General features: G+C 40.0%; 1 protein-coding gene across 1 annotated transcript; it reads left to right on the forward strand.

Annotated features, from left to right (window-relative positions):
• Positions 1-16,347: 16,347 nt before the first annotated feature.
• Positions 16,348-18,738, forward strand: foxi2 (forkhead box I2). The gene is made up of 2 exons (XM_085441482.1): positions 16,348-17,033; positions 17,858-18,738. The coding sequence occupies exons 1-2, from the start codon at positions 16,430-16,432 to the stop codon at positions 18,445-18,447; spliced, it is 1,194 nt and encodes a 397-aa protein (XP_085297608.1). The 5' UTR covers positions 16,348-16,429; the 3' UTR covers positions 18,448-18,738.
• The last annotated feature ends 2,494 nt before the right edge of the window (positions 18,739-21,232 follow it).

The raw sequence follows: 21,232 nt of genomic DNA on the forward strand, positions 1-21,232 counted from the left end.
TAGGCCCCAGAATCACTACAGAATAGGGTTGCCAACTCCCTGAAAAATAAATAAGGGACACCTCGTGGCCAGGGCCGGGCAACCCAGTTGTCTTCACCCTTCCCAGTGTGGTAGCTCTTTTTTTGTGTGTGAAATTATTTTTTAACCATTTGACTTGAACTTGATTTAAGCAGATGCATATTCTTTGTGATATGACCATATGGGAAACAAATGATCATTTAGCCATTTATTTTTAGCTCACAATGACAACATTAACACAGTAAAACAGGTCTCTTTCTTAAACAGAAGCCTGTCATGCTTAACTTTTGAGAATATAAGTAAATCTTTCTTTAAAAGAACTCTGTCCTACTTAACTTAAAATTATATAAATTAATAGAAAGCAATAGAACGAAAAATATTCTTGTAACAGTGCACATTTAGTGCATTTAGTACAGTTGGCTTCAGTTGAGGTATTATTTCAGCTTTTCTAATGCTAATCAGCTGCTCCTGTTTGTAAACCCACTTGTTCCCATGATTACGCATCTTAACTCATCATTATTCATCTATGTATTACTTTTATGTATTAGTGATCTATTTGTTGTAATCATCTATCCTTGCATTTGTTTATTACACAAAATAAGTTATATTATCACACTTCTGGCCACATAGCCCTGATATTCACTGCACATGCCCATATTAACCTTAACCAGAGGGTTTAAAAAAAACAAACCAGTGTTTACATACCATATCTGCTTCTGCCGTGGCCTGGCGGATAAAAAATTGGTTAAGGATTCCCCGAGCTGTCACGCCCCTCGTGTTCTTCATGTGCCCACCAATAGAAGCATGCCTATGGAAAAAGTGCGCCAGCACACAGTGCAGTGCGCTTTATAGTGCACTTTTCCAGCCAGGTGTTTTCCTTTTCCCATTCCTCCCTGTACTTTTGCAGCCTTTTTTTTTCTTTCTCTGAGGGGAACAAACATTGCTGCTCTAATGCTGGGCTCACACTGTGCGATTTTTGGCCCATTTTGAGCCGATTTTTGAGTCGTGCGACCGATTTGGTGATCAGCCCGATTTTGGCCTTCATCGTGCGTCGTGTAGTATACGTGGGGTAACGAGAAGCGATTAACACCTCACGACCAGCTCCCGATCATCAATCGCTCGTGAGGGTGTCACCGCAGCTGCTCACGCGCAAACACGTAAACGTCGGTTAAAAAGACGGAGCAGCACAGCTGTGCAGCGTGTGATCTGGACACAAGCGATGGAGGCACAACTTGTAGAACTTTAGAAAGCTCATCCGAGCCTTTTCCATGTGGCATCACAAAATTATCACGACCACAACAACCGTGAAAATAGTTGGATTTACACTGTTGCTCAATCACAGCTGCCTGATCATGTTTTTCATTAGCAATTTAGCAAAGTTGATGTGGTGGTGTGTCTGTGTGAGTGAAAGACAGAGAGAGCGAGCGACAGATTTTCTGTTATAACCTTCATTTTATGGACGCACAGTGTGCCGTCCGAGACTTGCACCGCAGTGTCGGCGTTTGTTTCCCTGTTGGCCATGCTTGTTGTTGTGGTCATCGGTTGTCTTCCGGTATTTTCTCCGTAAGCGACCTTTCCTCAACCAATGAGATGAGCGGTAATCTGACTTGTCATACTCGAATTGTCATAAGTGTGCTGTCAGCTCATTGGTCACAAAGCAGGAGAGGGGCTGGGAATTATGTTTTCAAACAAAGTGTTAATTCCATTAAAAGTTATAGACTACTTTTGATTCTCACTGTATTACGGGACAAAGTGCGTCCCTTATTAGCTCAATACGGGACGTGTACTTTTGTTTCTAAATACGGGACGATTCCGTTTTTTAAGGGACGGTTGGCAACCCTACTACAGAACCCCACATTGTTTGAGGTCACCGTTTGTGAGCTCCATGAAATCCACTGCAGTCTGCAAACACTCTGGTCATGGGACAGAATCCAGCAATAATAAAGCCTCACACCGTCCACGCTTTGGGAGTCTGATGGAACGGTTAATGGTGGCTGATCGTGAGGCTCAGAATCACCATGCATAACAAATGTGCAGCATTTTCACTCTGTGAATGATAGAAAAGACATGCCAATAATATGCATGATTACAGAGAGATGGTGAGTCACAGCCTCAAACATGATCACTAATTAGATGGTATCCATTCATTGATCCATCCGTCTAATCCAGGGCCGATAAATCGATATTTGATCATGAATAAATATTTTTTTCACAGTTAATTTAGCTAAGAAATGCACTTTATAGTACATTTGTTCACTTTTCTTTACACTCTCCAGAGCTCTTTGCCTTGTAATTTTAGCCACAGTGGTTTGGGCTGCTGTCAGTGAAATGTAAGTGACGTTTACAAGCTAATAGAAAACATTCTCATAAACTTAGAATGAATTCATGAAAAATACACAGGAACAGATTGTTGGAAGTTGCCATGTTGTCCTGCCATCTTGAACACAGAGCTCATAGGTGTTCACGGGCTCTGGAGGGAAATTTGAATTAATGTCTGCACCTTCAGACTCAAAATATGTAGAAAATACGCAAAATGTTTTCCTTTTACATTTTATATAAAACCGATTTACCAGTAGGCCGCCTTTGTTATTTTCTTCTCAATGCACTCTGGGTAGTGACGTCACATGGTTGCACCGCATCGGGTTCACAATTAGCAGCGCACTGGAAATGGCTTCTGTTCGACTTTTCCCGTTTGAACCAGAGCAAACCGAGGGAGAGGATAAAATAGTCAACCAGTACTTAGTTTAGATGAAGATGAAAACAATCCGTCACACGAGGACGCGAGAGTGAGGGAAAACTACTGGTGTCTATGCAGCTACTGAGAGTGTTTGTTGTAAAGAGCTCAATTTTATGGCAGCAGCTACCCATGGTAACGCATAAGCGCATGATAAAAACACTAATAGAATTCTATTTTTTATTATACAGTGAAATTATGAAAAATTACAATTCTCCATGCAACACAGTGCACCAAAACTTTGAAGCCATATGTCTTAATCCAGATGTTCTTTGGGCAGCCCTTGTTAGTCTCCATGACCAGTATAGTGCTGGTCTACTAAGTCGTAACCAGGTTACTAATAGGCAAGTTAATTAACACCATTGCTACACTGCAAAACAACAAAACAGGTTAGCTGAACGAAAGCGCCTATACTGACGACAACCAATACATGTCATAGTGCCAGAAAAAAAATGGCCACTCCCACGTCTCCAAAATAGTTTTAAACAACAAAGATTTAATGAATAACAAAAAAAATTTTTGTTATTCTTAAGTATGTTTTTATGTAGTGGAGATAATTTGTAACATATTTAGAGTAGCTTGTCATAATAGTCGGGGTTTCTTTTAAGCCTAATCTTAAAAGTAGAGATAGTGTCTGTCTCTTAAATCCAAACTGGAAGCTGGTTCCACAGAAGAGGGGCCTGAAAACTGAAGGCTCTGTCTCCCATTCTACTTTTAAATACTCTAGGAGCAATAAGTAGGCCTGCAGTACGAGAGAAAAGTGCTCTAATGGGGGTGATATAGTACTATAAGGTCATTAAGATAAGATGGGGCCTGATTATTCAAAACCTTGTATGTGAGAAGCAGGATTTTGAATTCAATTCCGGGTTTAACAGGAAGCCATCAAGAGAAGCCAATACAGGAGAAATCTGCTCTCTCTTTCTAGTCCCTGTCAGTACTCTTGCTGCAGCATCTTGGATTAGCTGAAGGCTTTTCATGGAGTTTTTAGGACATCCTGATAATAAAGAATTACAGTAGTCCAGCCTGGAAGTAATAAATGCATGAACTAGTTTTTCCAGCTTCACTCTGAGACAGGATATTTCTAATTTTATACATATTGCACAAATGGAAGAAAGCATTCCTACATATTTGTTTAATATGTGCATTGAAGGACATGTCCTGGTCAAAAATCACTCCAAGATTCCTCACAGTGTTACTGGAGGCCAAGGTAATGCCATCCAGAGTAAGAATCTGGTTAGATACCATATTACTAAGATTTTCAGGGCCGAGTACAATAACCTCAGTTTGATCTGAATTTAGAAGCAGAAAATTAGAGGTCATCCAGGTCTTTATGTCTCTAAGACATTCCTGCAGTTTAATGATCTAACTTCATGCTAGGTTACGTTAGCTCAAGTGTCCTAAAAATCACACTTTCCCCTCTGATAAACAGCTTGATTATATACTCACATAGTACGAGATGTTATTTGCTAATTGTCCGAGTCCAGCAATGTTAGATCCACTTCAGAAAGAAAGAAAGAAAATAGAAAAGTGCAGGATATCCTGAACAAATCAAGTCAGAATTACTGCAATCTACTGACATCTAGTGGTGAGATTTTCCACACTGTACCTTTAATAATGTATGAGCGTTGCACATTGATACCTACTCCTACAGACAACAAACATTTGGTAAAGATCAAAGTTCAACATCTTAACTTCCTCCTCAAATCATCTGATCTCAGTAACCGCAGTAACTTGTGACCTGACTAAACCTTACCTCATATAGCAAATGATTAAGTGCACACAGCTGAGATATTAAGCAGGGGGTGAACATGCTTCCTCTTTTTCCCCACTTAGAAGTTTGAACTGTTCCCACCATACGTACGACACATCGTGCCCCCTCCTGTAGCTGGAGGCTGTTAGGTTTCCTTTGAATTTGGTGTTATAAACTGCAGCTATAAACACTCGGAAATGTGAATAGATAGTTTGTATGAACTGGCTTGTTTCAAGTTTACCCTGGCCATAAATATGAAAATGTTTTTGTGGGCACAATAATGTACAAACTCCAAGCACTGGGGGGGATAAACTGCATTTAAATAAGCAAACAGAGAGAATTACATCATGGAATAGTCACATCTGATAGCAACATGTGGTTAGAGGTGGATGCAGAGCTCTGGATAACTCCCAGTGGACATAAATCTGGGGTACTTTTCTAAGAACTGCCAGCAACGGAAATCACTTTGTTGCCGTTTCCACCATACAACTGCCCGACTGCACAGCTTGAATGTTTACCTGTGATGATCTGGGATGCAGTAAACTTAAAGCCAACAATGGTTCAGTAATGGGTTTTTTCTTTACATCAATAATAGGTCTTCCCTGGTTAATAGTAAGATAAATGAGTTCAGAGATGCTTTATCCTGGAGCCTAATGGACTGAAAAGGGACTTATTGTGAGTTTCTATTGTACACTAGGCTTGGAGGCAGCACTGAACCAACATGAATAAGTACAGCCAGTAAAGAGCAGTTGGTGATAAATGCAGCGTGACAGGCAGCCACAGAGGCCAAAAATCAACTACCTTTGGTGTCTGTGTCACTTGAGGATATATGGTTGCCCCCTCTGGGTTCTGTCACTGCTAATGTCTCACGTTCAGTTTCCACAAAGGCAAACGTGGAGGACGTGGCTTGGGCCAGGAGAGCCATTAAAAACGACCCGAAATCTTCCATCCGATACAAAGATGTCATTGAGGTTTGTCTCTGCACCTGCTGAAGTCATGGAAGAGGCGGCAGAAGGTCTTCCTCTGTGTCCGACTAAGCGACAACAGTCCACCACCTCCCAAAAACTAGCCGGACAAGTTTTTTTTCTCCTTTTTTTTCAAAAGGCAAACTGCTGCCATGCCAGATAAGTCAACAAATGAGGGCCAGTGAAACTTTGTTCATCGTGTGAGGGGCTTTTTGTGAGAGAGGCTGTGTGGAGAGAAGGGGGAAAGGGGGCTGGAGGGAGGCAGGATGGGGAGCTAGAATTAGGACCACATAAAGACGAGAGCCAGAAGGACGCGGTTGGGAGATGGTGGATTGGACCACCCTAAATGTACGGCTTCCTGGCTGCTGATGCACACTCAGGTGGCAGCAGCTAAAATACCTCTATCTACCCCCATTCGCCAGGTTCACAATGAGGAAACTGTTTCAGCAGGACAGGGGCTCTGCCTCTCAGACCACTGACAGAGAGAGATTAGAATAACAATGGCCCGGGTTAATGATGTTTGTGCCACTGAAGACACAAAGTCATTACTAAAAAAGCCATTAGGCCTCTGAGTCAAAGAGAATGAAAGGGGTGTTTTTTCCACACTGATTGCTTGCAGCGAATGTTAAACAGAATGGTGATCAACACACAGACCACCAGTCGCTCAGTGTCTCATTTTATGGCAGGTTCTCAGTATTTTTCTCTCAGCTATAGCTACTTTTTAACTTATGCAATAGTGGCTTGTTTCATGCATTAGCTGCACTTCCTTTCAGCCTTTTCACCTGACTTCTTTACTCAGTTCTACACATCATGTTGAGGCAGAAGGCAGAGCAGAGCTGGAGCTGGCAGAAGGGGGCAAAAAAAAGAAAAAACCAAAGGAGGGAGGAAAAGAGCAAAGAAAAAGAAGGCTTTGAAGAAGACCGAGCTCGCAAAGCTGTATTTTAAAGTTGGATGGCACATCAGAGGCATGAGCAGCTAGAGTTCTGGGTTTTTTTTAAGGCCCATATATGCTCATAGTGCAGCATCCAAAAGGAGCATTCTCTTTAAAGCCGGGCTGAGTGAGACCAAACATTCACCGCCGTGCTCCGAGGCTTAATTATCGTTTGGATCACAAACAGAAAGCTGGTTTCAGAGTTGCAGAAGATGAACAGAAGATGGCTGTTTCTGAAAATAATTAGACGCGACATGATTCCAGCTGTTATTTACATTTATATTACAGGCTGACACGATCATTTAGAGCGACATGGGGCAACAGTAGAATCAGTTTCATTTCCTGTGCTTCCTTTGTCCTTGAATGTTCTGTTTAATAGAGATGTGATTGGAAAAGAAATGAAAGTTGGACTGAAGGAAGTGCTTAGTGATGCCTTGTTATGGACCGCATTTGGCCTTAACATTTTGAAAATTAGTTTGTCTCTGTCTTTTTTTTTAAATTACCAACATAACAAGCTCCAAATACAGAATTTAAATAAATTGAGTATCTGGAAAGACTAATCACCACCATCAACCTTTTGCCAATTAAAATCAGATCATCGTGATTCAGGTGACTTTATACTGTAACATGCTAGTTTGTTTCAATAGTACTCTTAAAATGAGTAAAATTCACATCGAATATCAGAAATGGTTTCCTTTTGTGGCTTAACCAGGAATATTAAGCCTATAACGACATCCAAAACACTACGCAGATCTGGACCAGAGCATCACTGAGCTCTTGAACAGTCTGAGGTGTAGCCTGGTGGGACTGGATCGATCTAACACTGTTGGACTTAGGTCAGGCGAGCATGGAGGCCAGTGTCAATTCCTTCATTCTGCATACTCTTGCTACATGATGCCGGGCATTGTCGCAACCAGGAGGAACCCATACCCACTGCACCATCACAGGGTCTGACTTGATCAGAGATATTCCCATTAGTGGCCTGCTGGAGGTAATTTTGTAGCTCTGGCAGTTCCTCCTTGCACAAAGGAGCAGATACTGGCCCCCAAAGATGGGTTAAGGACCTTCTATTTGCCCTACGTGCTCCTAGAGTAACTGCAAGCAACTTTTATACTTTATATTTCTATAGGTTTGCTTTAGTAAATTAAAGAAATTTGAATAATGACTCATTAGAACAGGCTGTGAAGAAAGATATGTACTTAATTTAGGGTAAACATTGTTTTTTGTCACAACCTTAGTTACAGGGACTGCTACTTCCATGACCATTACATGGAAAAACATTTAGAAAGAGTAAAAAAAAAACAATTCATTTAGATTTTTTAAAATGTACAGCAACTTTCAAACAGGTCAGCAGTGAGATAAACGTAAAGCACTTGGTGGTCTGCAATTTAAGCAGTCATTGTTGGGCAATATGAGGGTCAAACCAAACAATAAATGCACCAGATAGTCTATCTAAAATATTTATGTCTGAAGTCCCATGTTTCTAACATTACACTAAATCCACATCTCAAGTAAATAAGACAATTTCAGGGAAGAATCTCAGCAGGAGACATAACAAATAGCTGAGTTGGGTAGAAACTAGAGCTGGGCGGTGAATGGGGTTTGTGATTAAATATATGCAAAAGCAAAAAGAAACAATTAGAATGCCTATTTTTGAAAATGATGAAGTGTGACATATGCTCAGCCCTCATCTAAATGCTGACTGCCTTCCCCCAGTGCTGGTTTGGAGGGGTGACTGAAGAGAGAGAGGAACTGAGGAAATGCCTGTGGCCGAGCCTCTTATTTTTCCATGGCAGCGTTATAAACATATAGTGCAATAACATCTCCTGTATGTGCCCTCTCAGCCCACAGAACTGTGGCCGGCCTCCTAAAAGCAGCACTATGTTATTACCGCCCACTATGAATGCTTTCTGTGTCTATGTGTATACGTGTTGTTATCGGTTGGCCTTCACATGTAAGTCTGTCCATGTGTTTGGCACAAAGAGGAATGCAACATACACTTAATGTGTGCAAATGTTTATTTCCACAGGCTTCCTGCGTAAATGATCCTGCTCAGCCTAACACAGGTAGATTTATGGGGCCTGATACATGGGTATAAATATGCCACAGAAATAGACTGTAGCTAAATGGTGGAGATTGTGCAGTCACTGAATGGGCCCGACTGTCTCTGAAACAGGAGTAAATAAGTCTTGCATCCACAGATTCGCGGCTCAGCCTCCCCCACAAACCAGCAGCGGTAAAGCTGTAAAGTCTGACGGGTTTACCTGTTTATGTGAGGATTTTATTGATTATATACAGTACAACTATTCTGTGATGTGAGGGAAAAATGACAACCACACATTAATCATTCGTTAACTGTATAATTCCCCAAGAGTGTGGTTTATCCATTCATTTTCCATGTTTAGCCCCTATTATTACAGTAAAGGATTATAAGTCACTGCCATTCATCATCAGACCACCTACAAATGTTACATGCTATGACAACTTCATCTTTGGGAAGTAAAGAAATTCTCAAGCTCTAAACTTCATCTTTACGTGCTAAGGTTTCCATCTCTAAGTGGTAAAACGGGTCACTTGTCCAATATCTTCTTACTCCCAGGTTGTTACATTGTAATAACCCACCAGCTTCACATTGTGTATCGGTTTGGCACAATTTTTTTTTACAAGTTTAACAGTTCCCGGGTGTCTGAAACAGATGCAATGGGAACCTGGGTAACAACGCCTTGGGATGTATAACCATTTTGAACAAAGTAATAAAGAGAAATACTGTATATCAAAGATGCACATAGCTTCCTGGTCTATAAAATCAAGCCAATGTAGAAGTGCCTTTAAGTTCATGGGGGAAAAGATCATAAATGTAAAGACTGCATGTTGCAAACTTTAGGATATTAGTTTAAATATCTGCCTCCTTAGATTTTGTGCCTTGAGAAAGGAACTCCCAGAAATGCATATGCAACAGCATCAATTTCCACCTCTTACAAGCAGTCTTGCCTCTGCACTCTTAGCAAATCTGGCCCTTATATGTTTATGTCACATAATTTAATGTGTGAGGCTAAACCCAAGGGATGAACAAGTTGAAAGGCATAGTCAATAAGGAGACCAAACTCTTGTCTGGTTCCCTTCTTGTTGGATGTTGTCTGATCGCATCCATTAATCCAACCGCCTCCTAATGCAGACTTCTGACACTGGACATCCACGTTAAAAGAATAACCCTTGGGTAGATTTGAGATTCCCATATGTTAACTCACTGCAGGACTGTATTAGGTGGCCTTAGTTTTGGCTTGGTGGAAAAATAAACCTGCACATGTGTAAGTTATATTCTTTCTATAACATAACATGTTTTGCTTTGACTTACCGGCAAAAGCAAAAAACCAGAGCAAGCTAAAAGCAGACTATCGTGGTTTCATGCCTTTTTCTGTTTTGAACAGGTAGCCAAGAACAGTCAGCGTATTTTTCAGCTACGTATGATCGGGTCCCCATCATGCATTTTCAAAATATATTTAATATGTTAGTTTTTAAAACCTCAGCACCATGAGTGTGATTTTTTGTCCCTATTGTTTTACTAATTCGAACTCCATCCATCCATCTATTTCCATTTATCTGGGGCTGGGTCACAGGGACAGCAGCCTAAGGGGAGAAGGCCTGCCAGTCTGATATGCCTGGAACTCCTCTCCCAGGAGGCATCCTTGTCAGATCCCCGAACCACCTCGACTGACTCCTTTCAATGTGGAGGAGCAGCGGCTCTAATCTGAGCCCCTTCCTGATGGCTGAACCCGTCACCCTATCTCTCAGCCTAATTCGAACTCTGACATTCAAACTGCTAAACACAATAAACACTCCAGTATGAACAACAACTAAAAAAATCAATTTTCTGGCAATTGTTTCATCATTCTCGCTTTACAGGGTTGATGACAAAGAAATAGCAATGTGTTTTTGAGTTATCACTTCTCTATAAGTTGCATCCTCGCCTCAGTTTGAAAATGACACTTGACTCTGGTTTATTTATTGGTTAAATTTAGCAGTTTGCTGACAGCAGTGTACACAAACTCTCAACTTGTCATGAGAAAACAAGATAGACAACAGAGCGACAAAAAAGAATAATCTTGTCTGGTCTCATTCCTGTTTTTGCCTTTTGTCTGTAATTACATGTGTGTTAAATATGAAATGTAGCATTAAAATGCCATCCTTTCAGCTGTTTGTGAAATGTGTCTGTCTTTGAGTGCAACCTCTTTCAGTATTGCTAAAACAAGCCGATGTAAAATGTATTATTCAGACGCGATTCTGAGCAAGCGCCATGGTTCTGTGCTGTAATAACTCGCATACTGTACATGATATCAGCATGGAAGTTGTGAACTATTGATGCTTTCTCTCGTCTTTGAACATTTCTTTAATGATTTAAAAGCGAAATACTTTGACGCCGTGTTGTGAAGCTGCAAAAGCCGGGCACAGCAGAACACCATCTGCCCATTTTTTTGCATCCTTCATCCTGTTATGTTGTTCTATTACCATCCTTATCCCAGTTTGTATCATACACCCACAGACACAGTGAATATATGGAGATATTTGAATAAAAGTAATACAAACCAGACATATTGGTAGCAATGCAGCAACCTAATGATCCCTCTTCTGTTGTTGGGAGCTTAAAATTTTGTCCTCTTTGCTTCATTTCCTTAATTTTTTTGTGCTATATGGGGAGCCAAAGTTAAATTAGTTTCAGAAATGATAATATACTCAGTAATGGATGACAAATAGGCGTTCACGTGACCACAGTTATGCCGCAGATCCACATTTTCTGCTTTCCATCTTTTGGGTTCTTTAGTTCAGAAAGCAAAAGCACCACTCGTGAAGCCAAGATGCTGTGTGTTCACAGAAAGCTTTCTTCTTTAAAAAACTCTGCTGACAGAAGCTTCAGAGCCAGCGAGTCTTCCCTTTTCCACAATCTCAGATTCTCATACATACATTTGAGTTTGTGAAACAGTTTTGGCGACGTGTGATGAGCCCAGGGATTATTGTCATAGCCAACCCCGATATTATAGAATTACAGTCAGACAGAGCGACTCCTGGTGCTGCGCGGACAATTACTCTGCGGCCTGGATCCCAGTGGAAAAGCTGCATTAGAGAAAAACCTCCGTCTCAGATGCAGAAAAAACAGGGAAGTGTTGGCAAATAATGTGTCAATACCAACCAAAGTAATCACAGCGGGGCTCAGAAGGGGTCTGACTCCACTTTATTAGAAAGTTCCTCTCCAAGAAGAAATGTAACACTTATGGGATTCCAGAAAAATGCAGACAGGCTCCGGTCAAAGAAACATTTATGTCAAATGTTTTGTTTTAACATCATGAGGCAGGGTATCTTGGATATAATTAGTCTTAAGCTGGACACTTGATTGGAAGAATTGTTGATGTGGAAAGCATGCTCTATGTGCTTCAAAGACAGAAGAAGTCATTAAAGTTCACATGGAATGATTTTTCCATGTAGGTCACAGTTTTAAAGAGTTCATCAGCTCTTTAGAGCTTTCATTTAAAGACATTTACAGCAGTATGACTCTCTTCTGTGGGTGCCACATACTCTGTGCTGTGGCTTCAGTCTCTACATTGAGCAATGTGCTGCCTCCATCTAGTGGCGAGTATGATATCCTAGAGAAAACTCTAAACAGTCAAGGAAAAGGTTATTTTTTTTATCTTTGCCATAGAAAAATGGCATCTCAAGGTGGCAGTGTGGCTCCACAAGTGATTCTTCTCTCAACGATTTGAGCCAGTCGCAGAAAGAAAGGGACCAGGACTGCAGAAACAAACAGTGATCTTGCTGTGGTCTTTAAATTTTTTACTTTGCTATCCGTGTTTGCAGAGCTGATTCAAAAAAATACCCAAAAAAACAGCAAAAACAATTCACATTATTAGCATTATTATATTTCTTATTCAGACACCCACTGAATAAGAACTACTGAGACTCAGTGGGTGGCGAGTATTCAGGAACACACAGCCAGTGGTTGCCTGGGGTTCATCAACCCTCTGGGCCTGTGTGACTGGGGCTTAAAGACAACTTGACAACTTGGCAAATTTTTTTAACAAAAAAAATCTATATGATGGTGACACAGCCTATTAAATAACAAACAACATATCAACGTTACTAATAGGTTTATATAATTAAAATCTTTTACCACATCAGCCTACTCTGTACGGGGTTATTTAGGATTATTTGGTACTTTAATGTTGCATTTGTATTTGTACAACTATGTTATGTTTTGTTGTGTATATATATATATATATATATATATATGTAATTATACAACAAATATAACAGGAAAAATTTACTTTTCTATTGAGTTTGTTACCAATAAAACTGAAACAATGTAGAGAAAAAATCTATTGTCACTGATTATCATTGCCTTTGTTTAAACAGAGTAGCTATAAAGTCACGCAGGCCTACTAAGCCCACTTTAATAATAAAAGAAATGCATGAGCTAATACATAAATGGCTTAAAAAGTTGTAAAATTTTAAAAACATTTAAGCCCAGTCTCAGTTAAAGTTTGTTTCAGTACCACACCATTATCTTTCCCAGCTTCAGCTACATATAACCCGCAGACCTGCAAACAACGTCATGACGACAACATCCTCTAAGAAATAACAGCTAAAATCATTCCCATGTACAAATTGGGGGGGGGGGTATGTGTTTTTTGGGGGGTCGAGGGTGTTAAGTGTAATGTGCTGTTGGAGATGGAGAGCACACACACATGCACACACACACACTTATGTAGAGGTATACATAAAACAATGAAATAAAGAGGTGAAAAAGACAATATTCTTTATTATTTTCTGTTTAATTTAGTTTACTTAATATTTCGTTTGACTGTAATAATAGTTTAAAAACATTTAAAATGATTACAAACATTATTTAGCATCACCTTAAAAAAAGTATTCCCAGTGTGTTCAGAAGAGGAAAATTATTACTTAAAGCCAGTAATATGTAGATAATGATGTTTATGCTTGTGTCCAAATAATAATTACACCCCAGAAACGAGCTTCATGATAAGCCACAATTGGCGAGGTGAGGAGGGGGGGTCTTATTTAGATGATATCTTTATGTTCACACTACATTTCAGTTTGGTGTGTTTTAGTTTAGCAGACAGTTGGTAGGTGGAGCTCTCTCATCAGTCAAGTTGTGAACACTTGTTGGACTTAATCCTCCTCAAGCACCACAAAAGCTGCCATCTCATTATCCTCAAAGCAGCTCCCACTGTGTTTTTTTATCATTGTGGCCCCTCATGTCCTCCTGCTACATGTTTCATATATACGGCGCACCTCGGTGTTCAATATTGTAAACACAAATTTCTACTTTAAGCTCATCTTTCATGACATGTTATCTAAACTCATCGAACATCTCTTTTTTTCCCCCTTCTGGAAGGTATCAAAACTTTCCCATGGCTGTGGAATACTTATGGTGAAGTTTGGAAAAACTGTGTGAAAACATGTATAAGGTTGTTTTGATTGACGGTCCGAAGCCAGGGCATGCATAAGCATTCATAAAGTAAAAGTCCTTTCAGAATAGTTTGGTTTACTGCTATTTTTAATAGAAAAAGGTTTGTAATTCTTGATGTAGTGACTAATATATCAAATTATAATAAAACAAACAAAATCTCTTAATGACTCAGAGAAATGTAATTTGTGTATGGCAGTGTCACTATAGAGAAAAACTTTTTTGTTTTTAAAATACTGAATGAAGTCGACCTTTAACTTTCACAGAGGGATTTGAAGCAATAGCAGCAAAAGTAACAAGACTAGGGGTTTAATCCATTTATTAACACCCAAAAAACAAGATTTAAAGTCCTATAAACTCACAATCACACTGATTTTTTTTTTATTGTTATTTATTAATCTCCAGGTTCAAAATATACTGATCTTTTATTTTGAAAAATGAAAGAAATTTCATCAACTTAAAAAAAAAAACAGAGGAAATGCTTTGACTAAAAGACAAAACAAATAACCGAATGTTCTCCAGACACCTTAATTACCCACAAAACCAACTTTAAAAACTCTTCAAACAAACAGATTTGTTATTTCTTGCCTATGGGCAATAATGTTTGTGCCGCCGAGCAATTTTCGCTTGAGACTTCTTGACAGTTCACAATATTAATAGGTGCAGTTTAATTGCAGCTTTTACGAGGCACATGAACAATAACAGGAAGTCCTCTTTGGGAAGTGTTATTCTTCAAGCTTCACAAATCATATTAACTGGAGTATATGAAAATTTTAGAGCATCATTTTCTTACATACTAGGATCTAACTCATGAATTTCACATCAGATGAGTGAATAAAAGTTAGACAGGAACAGTTAATTTAGAGATAAACGGTGAAGCATCACAAAAACCTTAATAAAATAAAGCAAAGAGCGCTATGAGAATGCATATCGAAAGTAGTGTTATTTATTAAAATGACTTACTGAGTTTTTTCCCCTCTGAATATATATTCACATTGTGGGTGCTCAAATCACTGCTCCTCACAGGGATCTCTTTATTGTAAAAAAAACAGTATGACAGGGTCAAGGACAGAGTCATAAACATGTATTTACATATATTTAATCTATGTATATGTGGTACATATACACAGTACACACAGTTTGTGTGTCTGTGCCTTTGCTTCCATTTCCATCAGAACCACACTGAAGTGCTTAAATCTGGGTTTAAGGGTTAAGGTTTGTTTTATTTTGATGAGGATCCTTGAGTCAAAGTTCACCATGTTCTGTGTTTTAAAAAAAATAAACACCATGTCAGTATGTAGGAGTAAATGTACAAAATAAATTTAGGATATTGGAAATAAGGTTTTTACAGATACAATACTAGTGCTACTGCTCACACCAAGGAGCTGCTGTACTTGAAGGATTTAATCCACTGCAGTTCCTTTAATCTACTTGAGGTTTTCATCTCATTTCCCGGAAGATCAAACATTAAATATTAGTCCTGCATGATTTGCTTCATCAAAATATTAAGAGTTTTGGTGTGTGGATACTCCCATTGTCTTATGAGCTATGAGATACTGAAATTCACTGATTTGAAAAGCAAACTATCTTTCAGTAACACTGCTTTTTTAAAAATAAATAAATAAAATAAATAAATAAATCCAAGTAAAAACACATAGAAAACATAATGACTACCATCCTTTAACCACACACTTGCTTTGGCACTTCAGCATGGCTAAGGGATACTTTTTTCAAGTACCTGAAAAGAGTCTCATTGATTGGAGATGAAGAGAGGTTTAATAGTCCCCATGACTGCATATTCAGCTAATGGATACTACAAAACACTTTATTCATTTCCTGCATTTATAATGACTAATTGTTAGACTTTTGTTAATTAAAATCACTTAAAACCAATCATCTCATTCAGGGGATGTCTCTAACTGCACAGCTGCCCATTATGTGGATTGCTGAGTGGTTACAGGTAGCGTGGCAGAAATCTGGATGGCTGCGGGTGATGGGTTTGCCTGCCCAAAGATCTGCTGTCAGCTCTCGGTATTTACAATCCAACCAAAATAACGTTTACAGTACTTAATATTAGTGAAGGAAGGGGGGAAAGGGACATTCGGTGGCTTGAAAAAAGTAAATTCTAGTGCAGGTCTAAGTGAGCAGGCCAGGAAATCCCATCTAAAAGCGATTATTACAATCTGAGCCACGTTCGCTGTTTGTTGACTGAGGCTAAATGATCACAGCTTCCACCCCTCGGAGAAAATCTGAACCCAGCGGGTGTCTGTTGTGTCTCTCCGGGAGGTTTAAGGAGGGGAAACATTTTGAGAACCACTGACCCACTCTCTGATGAATGAGCTAGAGCGTGACCACACCCCCGTTTACTCACCGTGTGTGTTTATTGGCTGTTGGGAAAAGCGCTCGCATGTGGCTCCTGTCAAGGGTTTATACTATTAAAACTCCCCAAACTCCTCCATCCTCCCTGACACTTGTTGCTGCTGTGCGCGCACCACCGGGGAGAGGACACCTGAATCGCTTCAGCATTTCTTTTTAGGATTTCCCGCGGGGAGTGATGAACTCCATCGATCCTCAGTCCCATCACCAGCACCACCACACCTCCCCTACCGTCGGTTCTCTCCCACCCAAAGGCGCCCAGGAGGCCCCGGATATGGCGGCTGCTGTCTACTGCGACAACTTCAGCAGCATGTACCACCAGCCGAGCCTCCAAGGTGCGCAAAGGCCCGCTGGCTACGGCCTCGGGGACTACGCGTCGTCTCCAAATCCCTACCTGTGGCTCAACGGGCCGAGCGTCAACTCGTCCGCTTCATACCTGCACGGCAACAACCCGTCGTTCATCCCGCCCTCCTACGGCTCGCAGCGGCAGTTCATAACAAACTCACCTGGATTCGGCGGGCCCGACCTGGGCTGGTTGTCCATCGCCAGCCAGGAGGAGCTGCTGAAGTTGGTCCGTCCACCCTACTCCTACTCGGCGCTCATCGCCATGGCCATCCAGAATGCGCACGAGAAGAAGCTGACCCTGAGTCAGATTTACCAGTACGTGGCTGACAATTTCCCCTTCTATAAGAAGAGCAAAGCGGGCTGGCAGAACTCTATCCGGCACAACCTGTCTCTCAACGACTGTTTCAAAAAAGTGCCGAGGGACGAGGACGATCCAGGTACCGTGAACGCATCACAGAAAACGTTATTAGTACATCAAAAGTGTTGAGGCGTTTAATACATGGAGTTTACTCATCGGGAGGGCTCAGTGGTGATCAGTTAAATAGAAAATTTCGTTCAATCAATCAAAATTGAAACTTTTAAAAATTAATATGAATAGTTAAATAACTTCATTTTATAGTGCCTAAGCAGATATGTGCGTAAAACCCTGGTTGATGCTTTGTAAAGTGTTTTGTTTTTTTTACTGCCAATAAGTCAATATGATCAGGTCAGGTATGTGCTTTTCATATTGCAATGGAAAACAAGTAGCACTACTTTATATAGACAGACGGATAAATATGAGCAGACTGTATACAATAATGTAGTACAGTTTATGTTCCTCTGCACTACCTTCAGTAGTCTATTGTAGTATTTTTAAAGCAGTGCTTGTATTGTACACTATGACTGGAATGTTGTTTTTCATTCTAACCTGTACTTCAGTCTAGACTAGAAAGACAGTCAGCTCAGGAAGAGGTGCCAAGAGAACTCCCAAGTGTCCAGTAGTGCAGATAATAGGAAACTAGGGATGGCAGTATAATACAGTACATTTTTACCTATTGGATCTTAGCTTCCGTGACACAGACATCTCTTATAGATCATTTCTTTTAAGGTTCATTCACATTGCTTTGATTTGTACTGTAAAGTTTGACGGGAAGCTTTAAAAAATGGCATCAGAAAGAAATTTAGGATTTTATTTAGTCAGACAAATTCTGATCAGGTAATGTTTCAATATTACAAAACTGAAGTAATTCAGCTGTGATGTGTCTCTCATTTCCACTTGCAGGGAAGGGGAACTACTGGACGTTGGATCCAAACTGTGAGAAGATGTTTGATAACGGAAATTTCCGCAGGAAAAGGAAAAGACGATCGGATCAGAGCAGCGCAGGAGGAGCAGCAGCAGCAGCTGTGGGTGCCACAAAGGTTGAGGATGGTAGGCCGACAGCGGCTGCCCCACTGAAACCCTCAGACAGTCCTCAGCTCCTGGGGCCTTCCTCCCCAGAGATGGAAGTGATGAGCGAGAACCACAAAACATCCGCATCTGCGTCCCCGCCTGGACTGGCCTCCTCTGCTCCTTGTTTTAATAACTTTTACAGCAATATGTCCACGCTCAGCTCGGGGGGCCCCAGCCGACAGGGGTCCCTTGGACTGGTGAACGAGCTCTCGAACAGGAACATAACCGCCCTGAGCCCATACCACCCCAACCACAGCGGGCAGGACACGGGGCCATCAGAGCACAGCGAGAGCTTGCATTTTAACCGTGGAGTGTACTACAACACGTTTGGCGGAGGGCAGAGCGGACAGTTCAACAGTCACTTCTATAACAGTTTCAGTGTCAACAGCTTGATCTATCCCAGGGAAGGCACTGAGCTATAGGACCTGCTTTAACCACAGCGTCACACTGTTGCAGGGACTTATTTTTGCTCTATGACTCAAACGCATGCTTGCATGCATTTATTTCTGCAGCGAGATCTAAGTACAGGCTGGGTTGCACTCCACCACATAAAAAAACACAACACTTCCTTCACCGATCAACATGCCAGACAGATTAAAGAACACGAAATATTTTTTAAGTTAATTTAACTTTTAACATTAAAACGGTGGAAAGGTCAACCTGAAAGTGTAACAAAAATGAAGCACTTCTCTTTTTTCTTCTTTTTCATGACTATATCAAAGCTCTCAGTGGTTTTTTTTAAAAAAAAAAAGGCTGCCACTGAAAACTGCATTTTTTGAAAAACTTTATTTTATTTTATTTTATTTGAATGTTACTTTTGCTTTTTAGATAAAACCGCTTAAGATGTAAACATTCATTTGCCAAGTGTGGCCCATTTTTCTCCGGAGCAGCCAAATTCTTCTATCAGATCACATAGTTGAGTCGCAGTCAATGCAAATCTGCCAAAGTTGCCTTCGTGAGACCGCCATTACCTCAAAACAACAATCACATGACATGAAAGTGCCCAATACTATGACAGGTTTCTTTGTATATTTAGACACATAATAACTGATTTCACAGACAAGTAAACTTAAACGTGAGCTTGCCTTATTTTTTTAATATCTCCATGTTGACTAAAACCGCAGCACTAAGGCTCATTTAAATACGCGTGTGCTTTATAAATATGTATTTTTGTAAATTATGAAAGTAGTTGGTGACTATTTATGCTATTTATGCAAATAGGCTTTTTTTATCTACTGTTGTCTGAACATAGTTTGGTTAAAGCAGAATATTAGCTTTGCAAAACGCAGAAGAAATGCTCTCACTAAACCCCCAGATCTGTACACTAAAGCTATATCCTATACTATGGTTTCACTCAGGATTCAATGTGACAATCACTGAATGGCTTATGTATCTTCTGTTGCCTTTGTTTTTCTTTATACGTTATATTCAGCACATAAGCAGATTCATCTACCATCACAAATAAATGCTGTGTGCTATCTACTGTATTGTCATGCATCCTTTTAAACAGGGCATGAGGTGCATTCAGGTCTGCATTGTAATTTAAATGTATTCCCCATGAATTTACTTTAATTTAATAATCAGTTGTAAAGTCAAACAACTTGCATAAAAAAAAATACTATGAACATTTTTTTTAGTATGTCATGTTCACCTATTATTTACATATTATTTTTATTGTGTGGGTCTTTTCAAGTTCCTTTTCCAGCTTTATAAATATTCTGCTTGTACTCAGAGTTTAACAAGAATCTATGGCTTGAGTGTAGTGGTTTAAAGTCAAGTTTACAGCACGACTCTTTTATTCTGTTTAGTCCATTTTTCTTACTTTCAGATCAGCGATTAGTGTTTGTCGGGTGGTTTTTGCTCTCAGAAGACAATTTTAGTACCAGGTAGTTTGCCTGCTTATACCGGGCCTCCTCCTGCCTCTATCTGCCACTGCTAATGATGTTCAATACGTAAAAAAAATAAAATAAAATGACACCAAAACAAAAATTGTTCCTAAAATTAAGAAAAGTTCACACGGATGCTTTCACATTTCCTTAGAATTTGGGAAATTCCCCAGAAAGAACTATGCAGTTTTGTACTAATTATAAGGAAAAGTGAGACAACTTCAAACTTCCAGTGAAAGACCTCCAGTGAATTACTGACAAGGCTAAAGTGTCAGCTGATCTCCAGATTGCGATATTCATCTAGAGGAAATCAAAACGCGGAGAGTTAAGTTTCCAGTAAGGAGTTAAACGAAATGTTTCTCTGAGGAAAATTAATCCTCGAAACTTTCAACACGTACATTTCTGAAGTATGTTTTTTTTTCTATATTATTGTTCTGTCAATATTTCTGTACAGCATTACAAAGAGATTAAACTTGTACCCTCATGATACGAAAACATGCTTTGTTTTAAATTTACAGCCTGCTCTGTGTGCAACTTTTCCTTTCTCCTGTCACGTTTGCAACATTTACCACTTCAAAGGGAACAGCAGATTAATATTTTTGCGCCTACTTCTAATACTAAATATGCTCCACAGGCAGAGACGAGCTGTGCTCAGTTCTGACCAAAATTAAGAAAGAAAGTTCAAGGTTGGAGCCGGTCCAAAGACTCAGCAGTTTACAGACGACTTCATACAGAAAGAATACGTGAAACAATAGAGCCATTGTGCTCTGTCCTTTATGCCGGTCCCCATGTATCAATTAGGGACTCTCTGAAGAGAGGTGAAGATATCCCCCTTAAGTATCTCTTTGTCTCCATTCTCCAGCAGTGTTTGTCCCAAACTGAGAGGAGGCCATGTTCCTTTGTTCCTGCTAAGAAACGATGCATCGAGAAATTCCCTCTGCAAATATTTGCCACCCATTGTGCAGATTAGGGACAATGATGTGATGATTTATTTAGTTTTCACTGTTTATAATTCACACCATGCATGTGTCCAGGTACTTAAGCACTGTGCCGTGAAATTGACATGACTGTACTTTCTTATTATCTCGGATTTGCGTCTTCTTTCTTTTGGCCCTCGGTTATGAGAATGGTTGCAGACTGCAGGGGAGGGCGTGGGGGTGGGAGGGCGTATCGTTTCCATTTAGAGGATCCAAACATAATTAAAGGGGAAAAAAATATTGTCATAATGTAATAATAGAACATTGTTTAAAAGCATTTCACCTCATGCCATGCACTTGTGTGACCCTTGTTTCATTAATAAAAATCTGACCTACTAATTAAG

Source organism: Copadichromis virginalis, linkage group LG19, assembly GCF_057382275.1.
Source record: "Copadichromis virginalis isolate Kocher_CV1m ecotype Utaka linkage group LG19, C_Virginalis_male_GT1.1, whole genome shotgun sequence".
NCBI classification, from domain to species: domain Eukaryota; kingdom Metazoa; phylum Chordata; class Actinopteri; order Cichliformes; family Cichlidae; genus Copadichromis; species Copadichromis virginalis.